Genomic DNA, 23,348 nt, shown 5'->3' on the forward strand with positions numbered 1-23,348 from the left:
TTGTATATGATAATTCTTTATTGTAAGTTAGTTTTGGGTACATGCATATGTACTCAGGGCTGACACTGAGTGATTTAAACATCAATCCCTAATTCGGAAACAAGTGTTTGTTATAATCAGTCAAGATAAGAATTGGCAATAATGCATATATGAAAAGTCTTTAAGGCTTTTCTAAAAGCATTCAACAAAAGTAAAGTGAAAATGAAAGAGGAAACAAAAAGAACATGGAGTTCCGGAATTACAGTTGGCAGTGCCTTTAGATAAAAAGCAAGCAAAAAAGAAAAGAGAAGAGGAATTCTGAACAACAAAGAAGTGTCTTAAACCAGAAGTAAGTCTAAAGCAGAGTTCTAGTGTATAACAAGTTTTGTTGCCAACAGGATGAGAATGTAAAGGCTTCTTGATTTTTCTAGTAAACATGTAAAAAGGGATAATGATTTTGTTTAATGTAGAAAAAGATGATTCTTTTCTCTCTTTTGTGGACAAGTGCTGATATTCAACTGATCAAATAATGCATGATGGCTGTAGTTGGTCTAGTTAGTTAAAGTAGAAATGTTTTGTTGTTAAGTGATATTTTGACCAGTCCCTGGTTTGTAACAGGGCTGGTACATTCTTGAACACTGTTACACCTGGTCAGGGTTTTCATTGTATGTTAGTTGTTTTCAACCATGTAGCCATGTTGTTGATTTTTAACCTGGATTGGTAAGGGTTCATGCTGCATGAGGACCCTGGACAGCCCCTATTGAAATGGAAGGAATTGGATTTTTTTTCCGAAAAAAAGGTCCTTTGTCCACACATAGGAATCCATTTTTTTTTGAAAACCAGCAAAAATCTTGTAGGTAGGAGAGCAAATTCCCAGGATTTCTGTCAGCAAGGTATATTGGGGCTCTCCAGGGTCCTGCTGCGTGTAATTTGTTATGAGGGTGTTAATGGTACACAAAATTGAAAACCACATGAAAAACCCGCATGACACCGCATGGATTTTGTGTACCGCTGATGTATTCCATTATGTGTAGATGTGGTTCATTATTTTTCACTCATGAAACTGGAGTGTAAGTATGTATGTTATTATTTTTATGTATGTTTTATAATTATGTATTTACATGTGTAAGGACAGTAATGCATTGATCTGTCAATACAATCAAGGGTTATTGCTCAGCAAGAAACCTCTTACAGTTGACATTTGTCTTCTTAGTCAATTTTTCTTGTAGTTTGATGTCTTCAATTTGATTGTCTTTGCTTCAGTTTCTCTGACATCTAATATGGTTTAAAGATGCTGCAAAATGTTATGAGCATGACTGGGACCAGAGGTCAGATATGGTCTGATAGTATAACTGAAAAATATGGAGAGAATATAATGGGGTCAAAGTGCAGTAATATTATAAGCATAGCCCAGTATAAGGCCATAACAGTCCTGACCAAAGGTCTGAACAACCAACATCAGACATTGATTTGGTGCAGTCTCACTGTCATTGTCTGAGGACCCCAATGAATGAAATTCTGAGTTTGGTTGTGAAAACTGTTTCATGTTCGTGTCCACCTGCTACAACAACTCCTTGGTGTGTGTACTTTGATGTGTCACACTAAAATGGACATGGTGACAGATATCAAAAAGTAAATTGGCAATGTACAAATCAAATACAAGGCCTTAAAATTTTGATCAAATTTCTCAACAGGGTAAGGATTTTATGTTGATTTATTCCTAGGTAAGAATGATCATCCAATCAGATTTGCTTGGAATCCTAGATTAGTATATTGTCCTAACTGAACAAAGCCCATTGCAACAGCCATGACTCAATTCTGCCATGTACTCAAGTATAAAAATGTTGGAATATGTCATCCAGGATCTCATCATACACCTTGATTTATAGTAGTCTGAATGTGAATGCAGAGAAGACGCGAGACTGGTTGGGATTCATGTACAGCAACGACCTATCACGCAAAATCAGACCGCTTTACAAGCGTTGTTAGGCTAGCCACTACATGCAAAGTGCTGACCCCGTGGATGCGGGGTTGCGGTGACGCCGCACAAAACCCAAGGGGGGTTCTTGCAAAAGCGGGGGGTTGATCTGGGTCAGCGCGTCCCCGCATCCGCGGCGTCACCACCTTGCATGTAGTGAGCGGTAAACTGGGGCCTTGCCATTGGGCAAGTGGCCTCGTCAGGGGTTTGACTCCCCTACAACGCATACTTTTTGGCATTTCCCAATCATGTCCCTGTGAACAATCAGGTTGTGGGCGCGCTGATAATTTTGTAGGCGCGCCGAGGCGCGTTTTTTTGTGATTTTTCGCGCCGGGCGCGTTTTCTTACAAAAAAAATTGCTGACAACCACAATGTTGTTTATACATTGTCATTTATTCTACGTCTGTATTGCTAGAGCTGTCTACCACCACCAACTTACCTTTTGGAGGTGAGAAAAGCCAAAAAGAGCTGTCTTCAAAGCTCACAGCAAGGATCCAAGTCTCCAATATTGGTGACAGGACATAGAAATTCAAAGATCTGGTGCATTTTGTGAAAGGCGCACCCTTAAAAAGGCGTGCCAAAGCGCGTTTTTTGTGCCGCACCCACAACCTGAGTGAACAAGATTGACCAAGGGCCAATTCTCACTGCTGCTGCGGCTGCTGGTGGTAAAGCTTGAGTAAAATCTTGAAAGTTGCCTGTGTTTTGCTCTACAACACAATGTTGCTTGTACTTATGAGGTGCAGCTCCTACTTCAGGCCCTTGATGAGCATCTTGGAAATTGAGCATAGGGGCATGTGCAAAGGATTGTTCAAATTTCAGTCCAAGTGAAATAATGTGATATGGAAATCACAGGTGTAGATTTGCAAAACTTGAAACTTGAGCTTTCAAAGGTGATCTCCCATTTTGGGATTGGAATGGCAGTGCCGTCTACAATTGACTGGAGGATTCTGAACAGATGTTTTTGTGCAGAAGATATAGCCAGGGGGCTGCATATAATAAAAATTGCTTTGTTTATTGAAGATGAAGTGATAATGGGTCCAGACCATGTTTGTGACTTGCTATCTCTCTATCAATCAATGATTTCCTTACTATCAAATTGATATTGCAAGCTCTTGTTTCCTTTTGATCATAAAGCCAGCTTATAATCCTTGCATTAACTTCAGAAGCTAGTCAAGTCTACATTGGACGTATCAGGCAGCGGTATCCATTCCACACCTAAGGCAATTATAAGTGCCATTTAGAATTTGATACTTACCTTACAAAGAGTTGAAAAATAAGTTTAGAAGTGTTAGTTATGGCAACAAGATCCTTGAACATACATTTTGTGAGATTATTCTACCTAGGTCTGTAAACTTACCAAGTGTTTAAAGACCCAAGCTGACAATTTTTCAGCTATCTGGTGTCCAATTTTGGCTTTCAGTACATATTGTTCAGTTGTGATGAGATTGTCTGAGCAAGCAACCTTCGTCTAGAGTACATAATGGCAAAGGCTCAAGAAAAAATCATTCACAAATAAAACGCCTCCAGAATGGTCTCAAATTCAATGTCAGGTACTGGTTATCCACGCATGTCAACAACCACACAACCTGCGGCAAGGCCATCATGAGGGATCTTTGTAGTGTGTGGGTAATCTTGCCATCATATTTGAAAACTTTTTGAAGGCATATCTTATTGTTTTCTTGCTCTTTTTCAAGAGTGGCTGATCCCCTTTGTTAGAGTCTGACCAGAGTCTTATAGATGCCTATTCATCGTCTTGATTCAATGCACAGTGCTCATGAGGCCTGAAGGTCAGCAAAAAGTCTTCATGGACTTATCTAGCTGACAGTAGAGACATGACGTCCCGTGAACTCCAGTTCTACTGACCTTTGAGCTGAAGTACAATGGCATCTAAGACCTCAGAAAGGAAAAGAAAACATTTTGCGTGCGTCTGAATCGATCCAAAAAGGGCATGAGGTCGGTCGAATACATGAATGGCTGTGACCATTTGGCTTGAAGAGTTTCTTTTGTTTCTAACTTGTTCAATCAAAGGATCCTTTCGTTTTCGAAGAGCGGGGGCAAAGCCTCTGCAGAAGTTAACTGGTCCAAGCCCTAATACAGAAGGTGGGCATTTGAGGCTGAGCCAAATCCGACTAAAGTGCAATCTGTCACTTGTTTCGATTTCACAGAGCTGAAACCTGACAATTTAAGTTTTTCGGTTTGGTTTGTTCGGGTGAATTCCGATTTTGATTTCTACACTTCTTCACAACTTCAACTTCATCTCACCATCACCATCATCATCACCACCACCTATCGATTTCCATCTCGAAACCTCAACAAAACTCAATCAACCTCTCAATATCAACCAAATCACAATTCTTCAAACTATGAGATCTTGATTTTAACTTTTTCCATATCATATTACGCTTTTAAATTCATCATCAATTGTCGGTGATAGTGTTACTTTGTTGAAGTTGATATCGTTTTAATCGTCTACAAGAAAACTGTCATCTTGTGACCTTACTTTGTTGTTATCGTCTCATTGGATTTCTTTTCTGTAAAGCTGTCTCTAGTTTTTAAATTTATCAGAATCTAGACTGAAGACTTGCCAAAGAAAAATAAAGACTTATTCACACTTTTTAAATTACATCCTGCCCACCTCTCTTATACTCATCTCATTATTACCTCATTTTCAACTTCATCTTCATTACCGTCTCACTATCAATCTCACAACAACCGCCTCCTCCGGCTGACTAATCCTGAACTTCAGCCATCACCAAAACTAATCATTCACACTGGTCCTCAACTGATTACGCTGCTCATTCTCACATCCATTCCTCTTGTGCCATCTTGAGAAATGTCTGGTCATGTGTATTACCGATTCAAATCTCAAAAGGACTTTCAACGAATCGTATTCGATGGCATTGGAATATCAGTATGGGATTTGAAGCGTGAAATTATTACTGATGCTAAGTTGGGCAAAGGCACTGATTTTGATTTTGCGGTCTACAACGCCGATACCGATGAGGGTGCGAGCTGTTCAACTAATAGCTCCTCATGATTTGATGAATACAAATTGACTTCTCACCTCCTATGTCATCTGTCTAGAATATAAAAATGATCACGCTATCGTTCCTCGTTCTTCTTCAGTCATTGCTCGTCGATTACCTCCTAAGCGGTCTGGCCATGGTAATGCTCAACAATATGTCAACTCTTTACCTCTGGCAGCCCATGCACGTCCTGCCTCGCAAGCCACAGCCCATGCTGATTGGCGAGGTGGAGGCTCTATCTCAAAAGACTTTCGTCAACAGGCTGATGCAGCCGCAGCGGTAAGTATTCCTGTCTTCTGTCATCTATCCTTAATTTTTTATTCTGACATTGTTAAAATCCTTCGGCGTATTTCAGGCTGTGATGCCGGTTGTGGCTGGTAATGCGCGAGACTCGGAAGCTGAGAGCATGGCTGCCATGTTTGCTGCACAAGAAGAACAATGGCAACAAACTCAAGAAACTATGGCTACGTACGTTTTCTCAGCTCATCTCTATCAGTTATCTATATGGATTCCATCCAAATCGTGTGCCTCTTTTGCATCGAGGATCCATTCAAAACTCCTGTTCATCCCTTCTGCATACTCATACTCATCTCTAAACCTTGTGGCTTTGTTGAATTCTCTTTTCACACCTTGTACAATAAAATACGATCCTGTTGTTGTCTCAGTGCGACGCGAGTTGGCCGAGTCCTTGGCTTCAGAGACCGTGGTCCTGCTCGTGGGCCTTATGTCGACCGTACCAAGCCTCGTGAGGCTGTTATCCCAGATTTTCCACCAAGTATACCCCCGCAAGGGTATATCTGTTACCGTTGTGGATTGAAAGGTAAGTTGATTACGCACGCGCGTTTTAATTCGACCATTGATCGACGATCTGCGAATCCGGCTCACATGTCTTTTGGGTTGTCATCAGGTCATTGGATTCAAAATTGCCCGACAAACGATGATCCAGAGTTCGAGGGCCGCCCTAGGATCAAGAGAACTACTGGTATTCCTAAGAGTTTCTTGCAGAAAGTCGAAAGTGCCGTTGTTCAAGGCAAAAGTGTCATGGTCACAGCAGATGGAAGCTTTGTTATCGCCCGACCTGATGAGTGAGTGGGCTGCTCAAATACCAAGACATATGGCTATTCTTTGCTGACCGCCCATGTTTGTTACGCAGTGCGTCTTGGAAGCAACATAAATCTGGGGTCGTCAAACACTTATCTGCGGCTGACATTCAGAGCCTTCGACCCTCAGATCCTGATTTGGCCTGTTCGATATGTTCCACACTGTTGAAATCTGCTGTCAAGACTTCCTGTTGTCGATCCGCGTTTTGCTATGATTGTATCTCCAATCACCTAAAAGAACACTCATCCGTATGTCCTGAATGCGAAACCAAAGTTTCCTCGAATCTATCCAAGTCCTTGATCGAAGATGAGGAACGTCGGGCCAGGAGTCGCGCATATGTCGAAGACTTGCTACGGGCGAGTAAGGAATCACAAGAAGAGAGCAAGAGCGCTGAAGCCGATCAGGTCAACAAGTCCGATGATATCAACTCGACCAACGCCGATCCATCAAATGTGAATAAAACTTCCAGTAACAAAGTGTCAGACACCCAAGATGCATCAGGCGAAAAGGACGAGATTCCAGGGCTGAACCCAAGTGTTAGTCAAGTCATCAATCCCCAACGCTCCTTTCTTTGAGCACTACGCTAAACCTAAACCTCTTACCCCAGACATCAGCGGCTCATCACAGGCAAAACAGTACATCGAATCGCACCGTACAATCTAACGAGTCTGGTGAAGAGTCCAGAAAGTCCTCTGCTCCTACATCCGTCACATCCGCCTCTTCCAATGTCTCGCCGCCTACGCAGCAATCTTGTCATCTCGAAGACGAAGCCAGTGGCGCTCCGAATCATCTTGCCAACATGGTCCCTATGCATCATCCAATTCATCAGCACATGAACGGGGGTGATCAAATAAACAATGCCATGATGGATGGTGGGAATGGAATGCCTGACAATACGGACATGGCTATGATGCACGGAATGGGTGGTAATCATAATGTTGTGATGAGCTCGAATCATCCAGGTATGTTCATGCCAAACGGACATTTAAATCAGAATGGACAAGCCAATCATATGAACATGGGTGGAATGATGAATGGAGAAGAGATGCTACCGATACCGATGCAGATGAATAAGATCATGATGATGCTTCAGAACCCTCAACTTCAACAACCTATGAGGATGCAACTCATGATGCAATATCAACATCTTCAACAAATGTTCATGATGCAGAATATGGGCTCCGGACCTCCGCAGATGAACATGCAAACTCCCAACCATCAAAATCAGCATATGATGCATATGAATATGATGAATGGTAACAACGGGCATATCTCGAATGGTATGACGCCATCGCACGTGGGAGGCATCTCTGGTGGTATGGGCGAGATAAACCCGGGTACTGGACCTTACCGAGGACGAGGGGGTCATCAATTTCAAGCACGTACAAACGGCGGTCGTGGTGGAAGGCATACGAATGATTCTGCACCATATCAGCGATTACCAATGAACGGTCGAAGACCGAATTCGAATAAGCGTGGTAGAAGTGAAGATTTGATTGAACTTCAATCAGGAGAGAAAGTACCAAGGTATATGTAAAATGATCTACCAGAAGCATATCCTTGCATACATCAAGTTTGAACCATGTGAATTAGCAATTATTTGTGCCTTTTTTATAAGTCTATCTCTTCTCCTTTTCTCTCTTCAGTCATCTGACTAGTAAAATTAGCCGGAATAACGATTTCCAAGTTCATCTTTTTAATCCGCTTCTCATCTATCCATTCTGATCAGATCATCCTAGCTACATGGCCATAACATAACATATCTATCTATCTATATAAATACAATTTCCAAAACAGGCTGTTTTTTTCTTCAAATCCTATCTGATACCCTCCCCTCTCCGACTTAGATATGTTTCAACATCTTTCAATCAAATCACAAAAATACACACCTAACTTTTTTTAAAAAGCAATGTATCCTGATGATTGTATAGTTTCTTTGCTTTCAGAAAGTGGACAAAAGAAAAGATAGATTAAATGGAAGAGATTAGGGTCTTTTTCCCGCTGATTTTTGTTTCTTTTTTGATTTATATTGTGTGTGTGTGAGTTTTAGATGATGCAATATCATCATCGATATTTTTTCAAGAAGTCTTGGGGACTTCCGACTGGTTCATAGGTTTGAGTCAAGAGGTATTGAGAGTTTTGAGATTGTCAAATCAGCTATTGACTTGTGCGGGCAACTTTGGTTAGTTCTGATGAGATTTATTGTAAACCCAAAAGGTGTCTTGAAACCTGCAGCACTAGAATCAGTATCAAGTCAAATGGTGAATTGCCCTAAAGGACGTGCATTACTCTGGGTCACATGCTAACTAACTCAACCTCCCGCGCTTACCAATTTAAATACGCAAGTCACATCCTTGTCCTCTGGAGCCCGCGGAGGAGGCCGTGCATAGTAAGCCTGGTCACCGCCGAACTGCCTTATCTTTAGCTAATGTGTTAAGTTTATCTGCGTGGAAATCGTTGCGAGATACCCCCAAGAAGGATGTGTTTTAAGTCAACATTTGAGGCAAGTCAACGCCGGGAGTTGACCATGGGATCAACATTCCTCTTTGTAACCAAAAACAGTCAGTAGCGACATTTTCCCTGATTAGATAGCCACAGGGTCCTTACTTCGGTGGCAAGAGCATGGATACAGTATTCGATGTCCTTCCGGCTCGAGATACACCGAGGCAAAAAAATGTCTTGGATTTAAGGCTGCCTTTGCAAGAGACGTGGTAAACTTCAAACGCCCGTCTTTTCTTGCTAATTTTGCGTGTTGTCCATAAATAATTTCTGTTTCTTCGCTGTCAACTTTCATCAAGACTTTCAAATTTACACAACTCTACGACTCGTGAAACATATCAATCGACTGGTATTCGTAGTATGTTTCGGAAGCCATCGACCGCCCTCTTTCATCTTTTGCTCGTGTTCCTGTTTGTAGGAGATCTCGGGTCGGTTTTCACAGGTGCTAATGCCATAGATTGCCTCGAAGGATGGAGTCTGCCATCGATAGTGACCAAGGGTGTATATGGTCTGTCAAACCTTTCCCTTTAGTCTTCAGTTTTTCCAGTCAACCAAGGTCGATACAATGAAACATCATTTTCAGTGATATTTCGAACTGACTCATCTTTTTGAACACCGTCTAAAAATATTGATGCTCGTAGTGTGTAAACAAAAAGTCGGTCAAGCGATTGCTTATCCCCGTTTTTGCTCTGTGTGTGGAAGGAATGATAATCAATTACCTTGTGCGAAAGAATTTTCTCGTCTTGAATCAATGGCCAAATGGAACCGGACTGCTCACCTCTTATTCAATGTATCATCGTACAGCTGCTTTTGATTGCCACGGCCCGAAACCATTGAGCACAACGGGATCATTCCCTTGTGACGCCGGAATATCTATCGATGAAGGAAGCAACCCAGCCAGACCTATCTGTTGAGTTGTGGTCCATTTCTAAGCTTCTGACACACGCCAGAATACTAACTTCTTGAAACGGACTTCATTCCTGATCTTTCCAAAACAAAAAGCTTGCAGGCATAAAGACCCTGATGGGGTCGCCAGAGAGTATCGTTGCGTGCGCCAGCATCTGCCTCAACGTAAGTTTACCTTCCATTTGCATTATAAAAGTACACATGATATTACACCCATCACTAACCGTCCCTTTCTGATATGATTCTGTTGATTATGACATCTAGAATGTCCAGAGGCCAGCTGTCACGTTTAAAATGTCCCTTAATCCTCACTTGATCTGTTGACTTGGCTGTGTCATTATGTAATCTCATTGAGTGCAATAAAAATAATATGTTGTATAACAAAGACTTGACAAGGTGAAAAAGATGGGTAGAATAGACTTGGTACCAGTGGGCTTCAATTCGGCCAAAAAGCGTCAAGTCAAATGCATTTGAAAACAAATCACGCCCAAAGAGTAGAGGGGATACGAAGCATGGTATGAGAATTTACCAAGTGTAAATGATTTTCTCCCTCATTGACAAAAAGTATGGATATCAAACCCATCATGTGAGGCAATAAGTGAAGCCCTTGATCTCATCCTGAAATTGGAATGGTGAGTGGCAAGAACAGGGAGCACCAGAAGAAGGCATTAGATCAGGTCTTGCGTTGATGGGAAGACAAAAGAGCGATTTGATTGTAACCGGCACACGGTCTGAAAAAGAAGCCGAAACTTACAGCTTACCGTTTGAGACCTTCGAGTTGTCGATACAGATTCTCATTACCATCTCATTCAAGCTCAACTCAAAATGTCTTCTCAACCACGCAAGTTCCCATTTCCTACGCTGGTCTCTTTTACGATATGGTCAAACAAAGTTCAACCTCCAAAGAATGAAGAAGCAGTACCTGACCAGGAAGAAACCAATGAACCAGAAGATCGTAACAGACCTGAGGCTTCTTTACCGTCATCTGTCCTCTTCTTCTCAGATCGAACTTCAAATTTATCTCCCGAAAAGCGAAATCGTCAGATAGGACTTCTACAAGGATTGGTCAATTTTAGTTCTGTTTTGGGTTTCAATGCAAATTCATCTAGACCGAGTAGCCATACTGGGTCATCGGCAACTTCACAGCATAAGCCAACCCGCGACTCATCTTTACGTGTGGTTCATAGTTCGAAGCATAAGATCTTGTATCATGAACCTGAGCCTGGCTTTCACATTTGTGCGGTACGTCTGAATATGTCACGCATCCTCAACTCGCCACATAGATAGACTGGGTGGGCTTATGAGTCCCTTGATCCAATATGAGTAGGATAGATGATCAGTCTCCCCCAATCGATCGAAACTTTTGCAAACGGTCCAAACAAAATGTCTACCTCCTTGACAATCAATCTCGAGGGAAAGCCTTCTTCGTATCATACTCCTACAGACGACACTTTACTGAATTCGTTGAAGTCGGGTTACCTTGAATATCGACTCTTACATGGGATCATGTCGAAATACACTAATTCTCGCAAGGAACTGATTGATATGTTGGAAAGATTTTGGAGTGTGTGGTTATGGCGCTGGGATGTACAGAAAAGCGGATGTGGTGGTGTTGATTTTGATCAATATCTTGGCTGTAAGTATGGATAATGACACCTTTCCTGATCAAATCCTTGAGTGGCGATCGCATGACTTATCTTATCGAATCTGTGATCAGTGCTTCAGCTGCCACAGCTGCATCCACAATCCATACCCAATCGACTTGCGACTCATCTCAACGCATTTATTGACAAGACGTGTTCAGAAACCGGTTCATCCCCAATTCTATTGAATCAGAAGAAGATCATCCATCTTCCTCAACCCACAAACTCGATAAGCCAACTAGACAGCAACAGCCTCGCTAGATATCTTCTTAGCCTACTTGGAGGTAGCGAGGCCAAGAGTACTACCCAACACCCTCCTCCGCCATCCAATGTTTTTTCGAACTTTGCAATGCGCTCAATGGATGGCATTCAAGATGTGTCTATGAAGGGTCTAGCGGAACCGTCCCAATGGGTACAGAAAGCCTTTTCTTGGGCATCTGCTTCATTTGCCAGCTCCCACTTATCAGGTATTGATGACAGTGCTCAAACTATCGAAGGCCTGGACGAACAACTGAGAGCAGAGATGGGGATCAGTTTCATCCCTCCGGCGAAATCGAAGACTACGAACACATCCTCCGTGATTCCAACACCTTCCGTTGCGGCTCGCTTGTCTAGTGGCAGACCATGTGCCTCGCAGTCATATCTCTTCGCAAAAGGTGAACAACGTAAGTCGCAGGGCTGATTTTTCCACGGCCGGGCGCTCTTAAATGACGCGACACTGGGTATCTGATTAATCTTTGTCCCAAACGTGTTGAATTTCTAGCATCTAAAGACAAATCCATCAGCGATAGGACTTCTACTTTGCATTATCCTGAGAATCTATTCAATTATCCTGAGAATCTATTCAATCTGTATCCTATCGTGGTCACTGAGGCCGATCATGACTATTATCCGAAACACTTGCTGAACCTGTACCCTGCTCCAACACTTGACCTGGATCGTCACCCATGTGAGTCCACCCCGGCGGTGGCCTCATCACCTACGAACTTGGTACCCGCCCAGAATCCCGCAAGTCAACCAGCGACTGAGCCAACCAAACGAGCAGCTTCGTCGATCCATGATCCGCGATCAGCCCATTATAATGTAGAGCTCGCGTTGGCTGACGCGATGGCAGAGAAAAGCTCTGCAACAGACAACTTGAGCCCAATTGAAAAGTTTGTGCGACGTAAAATGTTGTCGAGTTCGCCGTTATCAGAAGGGATGGATCAACATACTGTCCCCAAACAGCTGTCAATTTTTGTTCGAAATGGTGAACTGAAGGCTGATGTTCTATGGTTCCAAGTAAATTTATTCTGATCCAGTATTGCTGTGAGTTCAACGCGCTGAAGATTTTGCTATCGGAATTCGCTTTCTTTTCTGTTAGCGAGACGATTGGAATCTAGCACTCATATTCCCGTCAGCTGATGGTACCAAACCAGGGCTTACGTTACCAAACGCTAAACTCTTATCTGAAAGCAGCCGTCTACTCAAGCGACTCTGTGCACAATGGCCGGATCAATCTTCAAAGTTAGCTCACTGAACCACATGTCAAGCATATAGGGCGCTGATCGCTGTACTTCTTCCAATTCGTACAGTGACCTCGTGAAGACTAAATCGCTCGATCATCGCTTTCTTATACAACTTAAGACTAATGATGTGTACTATAAACAATCTTCAATTCAATCTGCCTGGTTGTCTAAGAATGAGATTTGGTCCGGAAAACAAAGTAGTGAAAAGGAAGTTGAGATTTGTCTAGGCGTGCTAGAATGCTTGAAAGATCAACCAACGTATGTAAATTCTTGTTCGCTCCTTTGATGTATAGAACATTTGATAAATAGACGCTGATCGAAAATTTCAAAATAGTGAGACATCCCCTGTCAAGGAAACCTTCCTCCGCACACAATCTGGCCAATGGATCGCTACTAAGCGCGGAGCCAAAGCCAGCATCTCCATGTACACTGAGATTGATACAGTATTGATCTTACCTAGCGGATCTGGTACATTGATTGAAGTTGATAGTAAGTTTTGACATCTGCTTTGTAGCTTTCACCATTGAGATGAATCTGATTGATTATATCCACATAAATAGATGAGATGAGGAAATTAGAGAGAGTTTGTGAACAGGTTGATTTTACATCTTGGAAATGAAGGTGATAATTGAACTACTTGATCATTGGTTTGTATCAGGAATGATCACAGTGATACTAAACACTCCATGTGACCCTTTTGATAAGAACCCATATAGACCTGTACATCATCTCCATCAGAGTGGCTCAATTAGTCAATTGTAGACATTTTGCTCTACATGATGCTCGAGCCTCTTGCGCAGCCCCTGTTAGAAGAAGCATTCAGCTTTTTTATGGAATTGCCAACAGAGATGATAGGGGGTCACAAGTTGAAATAATCACAGTAGAATACAACTATGTCTACACCCAAATGTTGCATAACATCACATAGTTGAAGAAGTCGAGGGCCATATGAGCAACACGCTTGGCTTGATTGTGTTTGAAAATATGTTATGCACCATTTGGTGGCCAAAGTATGCAAAGCTTGATGACACTCGTGACCTGTAGATATAACAAGAAGGGGTTTTACAAAGAGCAGTGGTTTTTTTGTACAGGACGGTATTTTTTGTAGTGCCCTGTGTACCTATACAATAGACTAGAGACTTTCAGACTATAAATGGAGTGATCATCATCTAACCAATGATTTAATCAAGATCAACTACATAATCTGACTTTTTCAAAGTTCAAGTGTCCATACCTCTTGTAATCAAAAGCGAGGTAATTGGATTCGAGGATCGGTTTGACTTTCTAGCCAATCAGCTAATTGATGTGTTAAAACCACTTGACAAGCTAATCTTGATTGATCACGTCTATCAATGGCGGTAAACAACATACTATCATCAAAAGCAAAAAAAAACTCAATTTATGATCAATACAAGCTGGTGCATTCAATAAAATGATGGATTCCTTACTCTTCTTCATTCTCATTTGGAGGTGGAATAGGTGCAGTTTCATCTATATAAATTTGACAAGTTGCACATTCACAATTACCACCACAGGTAGCTTCAATAGAAGGTGCTTCTCCTCTTTTAGCAACTTTTTTTTTGAAAACCAACAAAAAAACAGGTCAAGAAGGATGTAAACTAGTACTTCAACAAAACCAAAGTGTGAATTCATATGAGAATGAGACGGTTTACTCAACTTGATCTTAGGTCTTCACCTATTTTACCTTTTAAAGATAAAACTTCACCTTCGTATGTTTTGAATCGTACAATGACATCTGGACCTTGTAGGGTTTCTATTTTGTTCTGAGACCTTTGGTGTTTGTTTAGATTTTTTATACCTGATTGATAAACATCCCATTGAACCTCCTAAAAGATAGTCCAAAAGTGAATCTTCATGATCATCCAGGTAGAAGAGATGAAGATGTTTAAAGTAAGAGTATGTAAGATACCTTATCTAATCCTATTCGACCACGCCATTTATCCCACCAAATCTGTTCATTCTCAGTACCTAAACTCAACAAGCAATTCAAGATCTTTTCATCGTCACCTTTTACCATTGGATCTAATAAACCAAACCAATTTCCAGTAGGATAAACCAATAAATTTCCAGCATATTTATGACCACCAATATGAGAGATTGGATAGAATTTATAAATAGGTTTTGAAGGTCTTTGTGAAATTCGAGTTTGGTATAAAGTTTTTAATGATTCTAATAATGGTTTACCTCTTATACCACATCTACAATCTCTATTTTCATGTACACAAACATAAACATAAAATGAATCAAAAGAGTCATGATCTAAAGGTAGGTTTGATTGAGTTGATTTGGATCTATTTTTGATATCTATGGTAGGTAAACTTTTATAAAACTCTATGAATTCATCTAGATTTGAATTTGAAAGTGTGAAAGGGATTCGAATGGTATGATGAGATGAATGAAGGTAAGCTTCTTGAATAGAATCTAAACTTGATGATAGATTCAAACTTGAACTCCTCGAGCTAGTAGTACTAAGACTTAATCCTAAACCATGTAAGCTTTGACCAGGTTTTGTAAGGTTTTGTAAAGTTTTGTATAATGGTGAGATTGTAGTTAGATCAGATGGCCAATTTGATTCTGAAATAGATTGATGATGTAGTATTAAATGACGAGTGTAGGATGGAACTGTTGCAGTACAAGTCGAAGCGAAGGTAGGTTGATTTGATGATGTTGTTGTATATGATAATCTTTGAAGTTTTAGTTTTGATTTGATGGTTGATTGAATTCGTAAGTTGATCATGATATATTCCAAGAAAATTCCAGTCTTGGTTCTTGAATTGAAGAAGATAACGAAAGTTAGTTTCAGTGGGAAGACCCAGACTGTATTCAATTGGTAGCCTTCAAGATATTTATCATTTGGTCGATTTCTGTACTTCAGTTTAGCTTAACTAAGCCCCTCGCGCGGCCGCGTCCGCGCCCTCGAAAGAGGGGCTTATGACTAAAACGGGTTTTTTGGCTGTGTGACTCCATGTTTTAAGTACCCTTATGTTGTTTTTCTCGTCTCTGCTCTTCCAATTTTCAACAATTTTTCAGACCTTTGAGTATGTTGTTCTTTGCCAAATTGTACATATTGTGATATACTTTTCATGAGCAACAGACATCCCTGCATGGCTTGAGAGCTGTGCTGAGGATGCGAAAAACAGGCCTTACGCCGTGTTGTAAATGCCCTAAGACCACCTAAGCCAGCTGGATTTCCCTCGAATGAAATTCGAAAGCCGCTTAATTACCAATCTTACATCACGATTTCAAAGCACTTCTGCTTCATCTAAACCAAAGTAAATGGTACTGTGTTATGTACAACTTGATGAGGAATAACATACTGGAAGGTCTGAAAAATTTAAGAAAATGGGAAGAGCAGAGACGAGAAAAACAACATAAGGGTACTTAAAACATGGAGTCACACAGCCAAAAAACCCGTTTTAGTCATAAGCCCCTCTTTCGAGGGCGCGGACGCGGCCGCGCGAGGGGCTTAGTTAAGCTAATACTTCAGTCAACTTTTCTTGATGTAGTGCTTTTGCTCCATACAGATTTCAGGAGCCTACGGAAATTCGGAATATGAAAGTGTTTCCTTTGCTGATCCATCAAATCGGAGGCCAGGGGTGAACGCGTCAACCTTAACCTAACCTAGCTTATAAATAAGTCCTGAAGTGCTTGCTTCAAAACCTGTTTCTCTCAACCAAAGCAAGTCTTCAACAACAATGGCAACCTGTGGCAGTCTGCTTGCCAGTCGCAGGCGAACTGTCAATTAGATTTGGTAGATCGGCAGTTTGGGCCAACGGCAGCCTGCCTGTTGATGGCCCACGCTTCGGGAACACTAGCAATCACCGAAAAATGATTGCATATCATGAGGCGGACCTCAGGCTTCAAACCTTTTGACGCATCTTTATGTTGCTGAGATGGGCTGACCTACTCCTTCATCCGCCGGCGTCACTTGCGACTGACTCAAATCCTCGCGTAACGATGAGACTGTTTGAAATTCGAATGGTATTGCAAGACCTTGAACAGTGAGCTAAGGATCTCGGACTACAACAACCGTCGCCGAGAGGAGTGTTGAAGAAAAGGATCACCATTTAATTATGGGCCGCAACATTCATGAAGACATAGTAATCAGGCGACAAGATGTCCCGCATAGGCTCTACCATCATCCACAGATTAATGAGAACTCTATTGATGTCCAGTGTGATATTTGCACCACAATCAAGAGCCAAAAGTGAGAATTGAGCGAGTACAATGACTTGATGAGCCTTCTTACTAGGTGATGGCTCATGTTGCTCATCACAATAATTCAAAGTGAGGTTACCAGGACTCGGAGAATTGTTCTAAGACAACCACCCCGACTGATAGCCTCTGAGATTACGGAAATGAAACATGCTCCTCAGTCAAGTGTCTATGTAACGAACTCCCCACGTTGAACAGTTTCTCGTCATCAGCAGTTACATCATGAAGACAAGAAGGCCGACCGGGTCGTCAGATATTTATTCAAGAAGGATCCGAGCCGAGCGACTTTAATCTCGTCGATACATGTCTACCAACCCCCAATGCGGGCTCTCATGAGCGTGAAAACGTGCAAACGTCCCCACCAGTCGTTAAGAGGGTATGTCTCCAGTGTGACCAAAGTAAGTTGGTAGGCTGGTAAGTAAGAGGATTCACCATCTCTGAAGGTCTCACTTTTGCATTCAAAAGGGGCCTGTTCGAAGCTCAATGGCCCCATAATCATCAACCATCGTCTGATATTGCTTTGACTTGACTGAGGCTGGAGCTCGTTCATCTTATCAAAACCTATATCTCGTGATTATTCCCCTATTCTTTCATTTCTTACAGTCAATTACTTACCTGAACTACTTGTTCCCTCTGGAACCCTTTTTTACCCTTGAGAATAAGATCATCACTTGAACTAGTATCCTCAGAACAGACCTTATCAAATCCAAAAGATAACAATATGGTCAGTTTTTTGAAGTGCCACAAAATAATTTCTTGGTGATGTGAAAATGTTGACATGAAGTTTTCACGTTTACTTGGGCTAGATATCTAAACGGTATCTCAAACTCCTTGTGGTCTTTTTGGGCCTCATTGCAATTATGGCACCCATTGCCGAAGGAAGCCCTCCCAAGAGAACATTAAATCCGTTGGCCAAGTGTGGAAAATCAAATGCACAATGTACCAAAGGCAGTCCTTTGTGTTCAGGCACCACACCGAAGTGCAGCGAGGGGGGAGCATTCAAGCAGTGTCCAGTACCAATTACATGTTAACAGTGGTGATCCTTTCAATGCCAAAGTGATTTGCTAGTGATGTTTCTTTCAAAAGAGAATGCTTCATTGTGCGCAATTGTCCCAAGGATTGGATTTAGAATGTAATTGGATTTGTCGGAGAAAACATAAGGTCAATACTTGATAGAAGTTTTTCTCAGCATTGGAATGATATGCCGTGTTCTTTGGTAATCAGCTCAACAAATCATGTACTACTAGTAGTTCATTGCTTGTATTCCTCTTTCTATCATCCTTGCAACATTCACAACAAGACTTGACATGCCAACAATCTGCTCATTTTGTTCTTCTTAGTATGAAGTTTGAAATAAGATGATGCTGACAATGGCTAGTTGCAAGAGCGCTGGACTCATAACCACTCAAAGTGGGTATAACCTGTGAGAATCAGGTTATTAGCTTTGATTGAACTGAGATGAGTACAATCTCTGGCAAAGAAGATTGTACAAGAAAAAGATGTTTGAGTTCAATAAAAGAAAGACTAAAGTAAAGCGCACACAATAGCTTTATATATATCAAAATCAAACAGTGATGTCAAATCATCTGAAGATCACAAGTGTAATAATGATGTAGCAAAGAGATTCACTAGATGTATTAATGAGCCAATGATTAATACCTCAATTAAATCTTGTTTGACTCTATAAACTTATTGCCTATAAATCCTCCATTCTCCCTTACATCTTGTTTCTGATCCCCTCTCGTCTTTTTTCCAACAAAAATATATCCTCCATGATTGTCCATCTCATGACAAATCCAATACTCAACAAAACCTTCCCATCCCTCAGAAGGTAAACCTAAATATTTCTCAATCTTCTCTAAATTCTCTTTCAATCCATTTCCACATCTTCTACAATCAATTTGATCTGGTTTGTCTTGATTCCAATCTTGAACCTCATAAAATTCTTTGTTGACTCTCTCCATCTCACTTTCTTTATTCAAATCATCTACTTCATTCCAAAATACGACTAATCCCTCTTTCCTTTCTTTTTCAACTTCAATCTTAAGAGGTAACAAAACTTGAAACACTTCATCTGAAAAATGCACTTCTTCAACAGTAAATTCAAGAAATTCAGGCTTAATAAGTTGATATTCAATAATCTCATTCAAAATTATCCTGCCATAATGCCGCCATAGTTAAACATTTGTGGTTCCAATTTTTAGAGCTACTTTGGTTGCCAAAAAAATTTGATCTGGTTTCTTGACCACAATATCCTCCTGCCGTACATCTCCAGATAGTAGGCCAAGGTCAGTTGATGAATGATGGGACAAGTCACCTGACAAAAAGGAAAAGGAGATTTAAAGAAAGCTTATGAGGGCTTGTGGCATGATTGTTACAAGTATGATGAAGATCCTGATTTAAGGATGTAATATGCCATATTGAACCACAGAGTAATATAACCCAAAGTAGTCATTTGTATAGTCCTGCTAAACCAAGTTCTCTTTGTTTTAATGGAGAAGAAGAGATGTAGAGTGATATAAGTAAAGAGAGATCTTATAAATCATAAAGGTGTTTTATAGAGGACTATCTTGATATTTATGATATAGAGTGATTGAAGACTTACACGCTCATTTGTTGGTGTTAAGGTTAGAGGCCTCCAACAAGGCTTGTTCTTTACTGGCCTTATGGGCCATCAAGGCTATCATGTATCACTATGCCAAATCAAAAATATACCATGGAGTTTAGAAAAGTCAAGATGTAGAAAATTCTCAGCAATGCATGAGAGGTAGGAAAAATTTGAAAAAAATTATGTTTGAATCAGTCTGTGATATCCCATCATTTTGCATATTTTTTCGTATTTTTACCTTGAGTTTTGAAGATGTTCCATGGAAAAATGATTTTGGGGTGTATTTGGTCAGAAACTCAAATTTTGTCCAAAACTACCCCGGCTTGGGCAGAAAATTCTCAACAAGCACAAATATTACTTTTGCTAAAAAGCTTGGCCCGATCGAGAAAAAATAAAAACAAATTTCACCGCAGCAGTCACAACGCAGCAGAGAGAAAAAAGTTTTAGGGTGCGCTTGAGCTCCCATCCGTTCCATCCTTTTGATTACCCCACTGCCACCAACAATTTTTCATATCCCTCAAATCCCTGTCAATGACTTCGTTTTGCTCACTAAACTCAACTAACATGTCTATCTATTGTGGGCAATTGATTGCTGATCTCTGTAAGGAACAAGATACACTCTACTGCTTCAAATCCTCCCATTTCTCTCTTCAGTTCATTTCATTCAACTTACTGATAATCTCTAATATTGTCTCTAGGTATCCTTCTTCAATACCTACCACCACACTGTCCCGAGTTGAACACTATTGAGTTTGCAGTATGTGTTGAAGTTTGATGTTTGAAGATCACAAGTTTCATCATCTAGGTCAAATCCAGGTGAATGGATCCGGAAGGCAGCTCATAAGACCTTTACAGCTGAATTAACAAGCTAGATTGTTTATAATAGATGAATTGTTTTCAGAGAAGCTTGTCATTGTATACACAGCCAGCATATTTGGCTCAGAGCCAAAAATCCAAGGATTCCTCGGATTCTGACTCCAAGTTGACCCCCATCCAAGGATCCAATCCGAGGTAACAGCCAGGGCCAACATTTGCCTCGGAATTAGCCCTCGGGTGCCCTTTTCCTTAGGGGCGCCGTCCAAGGACTCCTCGGACGTTTGTCTCCAAGCCAAATATGCTGGCAGTGATAGGAATTGGAATCAAGAAATTATGGATAAGATTGATGTGAAGATTGAGATTGTTTCAATCTTCTTCATAGGATCACAAGCAAATCAATCGACTTGGATTTTCTTAAAAAAATTAGTCTCTAGATTACATCAGAGAGCTGAGATTGTTCACAATCTGATAAGATGGATTCTCGCTAGAAGAAAGATGTTAGAACATATAGGAAAGGTTCTATTGCAATAGTAGATAACTTACCTAGAAGAAAGATGTTAGAACATATAGGAAAGGTGAGGAAGAAAACCAATCCATCTAACAACCAATCTACAATAGATATATGAACTATGCTAATAGGTTATAAGACCATTTAGATAGATAAAAGTATTAGCATATAAGCTATGATGTAATACAAACATAAAGCAACCAGTGACATCTACACAACATCATAACACCCCCCGTGCTAATGACACATTTATCAATATAAACTCAAAGATAACCTATGTTTTGTTAGTAAAACTTGAGAAAGACCCTTTGTAAACATATCAGCCAAAAATTTTGCCAAGGACACATGTACCAACTTCACTATTCCTTCTTCTACACATTGTCGCACAAAATGATACCTTGTATGTATGTGTTTAGTCCGTGAATGATGTGAAGGATTTTGAGCCAATGCTTCAGCGCCCTCATTATCAACACATAATTCAAAAGTCTGTTCTTTTGTAATATTAAGTTCATGTAAGATTGATACTAACCATCGTGCTTCTCTACATGAATCACTCATTGCCATATACTCAGCTTCAGTGCTTGATAATGATGTAGTTCTTGGTTTCCTTGATCTCCACGAAACAGGACCAATTCCCAACATAAACACATACCCTGTTGTTGATCTTCTTTCATGACAATCTTCCGCCCAATCTGCATCTGAATACGCAGTAGGTTTTAAATCAGCTCCTCCTAAATTCAACTTCAAATCCTTCGTTTTACATAAATACCCTAATACCCTTAATGCTGAATTCCAATGTAACGTTGATGGTTTCTTCAAAAATTGTGATAGTCTATTTACTACAAACGCTATATCAGGACGAGTGCACTGTGCAACCCACAAAAGACCTCCTACTAAACTTGAATATGGTTCTGTCGACATGATATCTTCATCACTTGATGGAATTAAAGTTTTGAATGATTCATTGTTTGGTGTATTTGACAACTTGATATCATATTTCTTAAATTATTTTTGAAGATTCGAAATATAATGTGTTTGATTGACTGATACTTAGTTATCTTTAACTTCAGAAATATTCAGTGAAAGGAAATGTGAAAGTGGTTTATCAGATGATACCTCAAAACGTTCCTTGATGAGACCGCGAAATTTACCAATTTCTTTATCAGTACCAGTGATAGCAATATCATCAACATGTGTTACCAAAAGTGAATTAATATCTCCTTTTTCATCCTTCTTGTAATAAAGTGAAGGATCATGTGCTGATCTTGTATATCCAATCAAAATTAAATATTGATGTAATTTAATATTCCACTGTCGTGGAGATTGTTTCAAACCGTATAGAGATCGTAAAATTCGATACACCCAGTCTGGATGCTCCTCATCGACAAAGTCCTCAGCTTGTTCCATGTAGATTTCTTCATCTAAATCTCCATTCAAGAATGCCGTTTTTATATCATTAGACACTCCTTTCCATCCATTTTTTGCCATGATGCTTAAAAATAATCTAATTGATTCTTGACGAGAAGTTGGAGAGAATACTTCGGAAAAATCGATGCCTTTAATCTGAGAAAAACCTAAAGCAACTAATTATGCCTTCAATTTATCAATTGACATATCAACATTTCTTTTTGTTTTAAATATCCATTTGCATCGGATGTTTTTTCTTTGAGCAGGTCTAGGAACAAGTTTCCAAGTTTCTTTTCCTACCAGTGAGCACATTTCAGCTTCAGCCGCTAACTTCCAAAGATCCCAGTTAACAGATTTCTTGGCTTGTTTATAAGTTGAAGGCTCTTTTTCTGATTCAACATACGCAGCTCTACCATACTCTCCATACCTTTGAGGTTGTTTTCGAGTAGATACTGAGCTGATAAAATTACCATATTGACCAGGTTGTTTTCTAATTCGAACAGGTCTAGACGGTAACTCTTGAATTGTTGATTCAGGAATGATTGGATTTGACAAAATGTTTTGTTTGTCAGAATCCAAAGTGGGCCATGGAAGTTTTTTGGTTCCAACAGGTCCTAAAGGTTCGCAAGATTTTGGTGATTTTAATCCTGGAAATACCTTATCAAGAAATACTCAAGAAGTAGCTTTTAAAGCAACCTTCTTTTCTGTATCCCAAACTATAGCTCCTTCATTATTGTCCAAATATGAAAGCAAAATAGCATGATGCACTCATGGTTTAAGCGTCGAATTTGGTTTTATAACATGAAACCATACCTGACAACCAAATGCATGGAAGGTATGTTCTTGACATTCATGAATACCCATTAACAAAATCGGTGATTGAAACTTTTCCTTTGTTCTTGTCGACATATTATTTAATGTCTCAATTGCATACTCTAAAGCATCCCCCCAAAAACTATCCGGCAACATTGATTCTATCAAACAACAATGAACTTTTTCTTTAATTGTCCTGTTGCACCTTTCAGCTACACCATTTAATTGTGGTGAATCAGGTGGTCCAGTGGTTTGTGTAACACCATTCTGTGAACAGAACAAACTAAACTCTTTGTTGATGTATTCAGTACCATTGTCAG

General features: G+C 40.3%; 6 protein-coding genes across 6 annotated transcripts; 4 read left to right on the forward strand and 2 right to left on the reverse strand.

Moving 5' to 3' along the window:
- Positions 1 to 4,199: 4,199 nt before the first annotated feature.
- MELLADRAFT_77478 (uncharacterized protein) lies at positions 4,200 to 8,164 on the forward strand (the record flags this gene model as incomplete). The annotated part of the gene is made up of 7 exons (XM_007408645.1): positions 4,200 to 4,962; positions 5,042 to 5,262; positions 5,339 to 5,451; positions 5,649 to 5,803; positions 5,891 to 6,068; positions 6,137 to 6,620; positions 6,692 to 8,164. The coding sequence occupies 7 exons, from the start codon at positions 4,791 to 4,793 to the stop codon at positions 7,619 to 7,621; spliced, it is 2,253 nt and encodes a 750-aa protein (XP_007408707.1).
- A 779-nt stretch (positions 8,165 to 8,943) lies between these two features.
- MELLADRAFT_123902 (uncharacterized protein) lies at positions 8,944 to 9,782 on the forward strand (the record flags this gene model as incomplete). The annotated part of the gene is made up of 5 exons (XM_007408646.1): positions 8,944 to 9,091; positions 9,225 to 9,305; positions 9,388 to 9,492; positions 9,586 to 9,654; positions 9,754 to 9,782. 5 exons carry the CDS (start codon positions 8,944 to 8,946, stop codon positions 9,780 to 9,782), a joined length of 432 nt encoding a protein of 143 aa, XP_007408708.1.
- Positions 9,783 to 10,314: 532 nt separating this feature from the next.
- On the forward strand, positions 10,315 to 13,259 carry MELLADRAFT_85270 (uncharacterized protein; the record flags this gene model as incomplete). The annotated part of the gene is made up of 8 exons (XM_007408647.1): positions 10,315 to 10,731; positions 10,822 to 11,125; positions 11,375 to 11,797; positions 11,896 to 12,413; positions 12,496 to 12,638; positions 12,707 to 12,898; positions 12,975 to 13,129; positions 13,201 to 13,259. 8 exons carry the CDS (start codon positions 10,315 to 10,317, stop codon positions 13,257 to 13,259), a joined length of 2,211 nt encoding a protein of 736 aa, XP_007408709.1.
- Positions 13,260 to 13,449: 190 nt separating this feature from the next.
- On the reverse strand, positions 13,450 to 15,458 carry MELLADRAFT_116151 (uncharacterized protein; the record flags this gene model as incomplete). The annotated part of the gene is made up of 4 exons (XM_007408720.1): positions 13,450 to 14,010; positions 14,089 to 14,212; positions 14,346 to 14,487; positions 14,571 to 15,458. 4 exons carry the CDS (start codon positions 15,396 to 15,398, stop codon positions 13,884 to 13,886), a joined length of 1,221 nt encoding a protein of 406 aa, XP_007408782.1.
- Positions 15,459 to 16,728: 1,270 nt separating this feature from the next.
- MELLADRAFT_105449 (uncharacterized protein) lies at positions 16,729 to 19,331 on the reverse strand (the record flags this gene model as incomplete). The annotated part of the gene is made up of 4 exons (XM_007408719.1): positions 16,729 to 16,977; positions 17,492 to 17,572; positions 18,598 to 19,033; positions 19,255 to 19,331. 4 exons carry the CDS (start codon positions 19,329 to 19,331, stop codon positions 16,729 to 16,731), a joined length of 843 nt encoding a protein of 280 aa, XP_007408781.1.
- Positions 17,598 to 17,907, forward strand: MELLADRAFT_124485 (uncharacterized protein; the record flags this gene model as incomplete). The annotated part of the gene is made up of 2 exons (XM_007408648.1): positions 17,598 to 17,600; positions 17,683 to 17,907. 2 exons carry the CDS (start codon positions 17,598 to 17,600, stop codon positions 17,905 to 17,907), a joined length of 228 nt encoding a protein of 75 aa, XP_007408710.1.
- Positions 19,332 to 23,348: the final 4,017 nt, after the last annotated feature.

The sequence above is a fragment of the Melampsora larici-populina genome (assembly GCF_000204055.1).
Source record: "Melampsora larici-populina 98AG31 unplaced genomic scaffold MELLAscaffold_13, whole genome shotgun sequence".
NCBI lineage: Eukaryota > Fungi > Basidiomycota > Pucciniomycetes > Pucciniales > Melampsoraceae > Melampsora > Melampsora laricis-populina.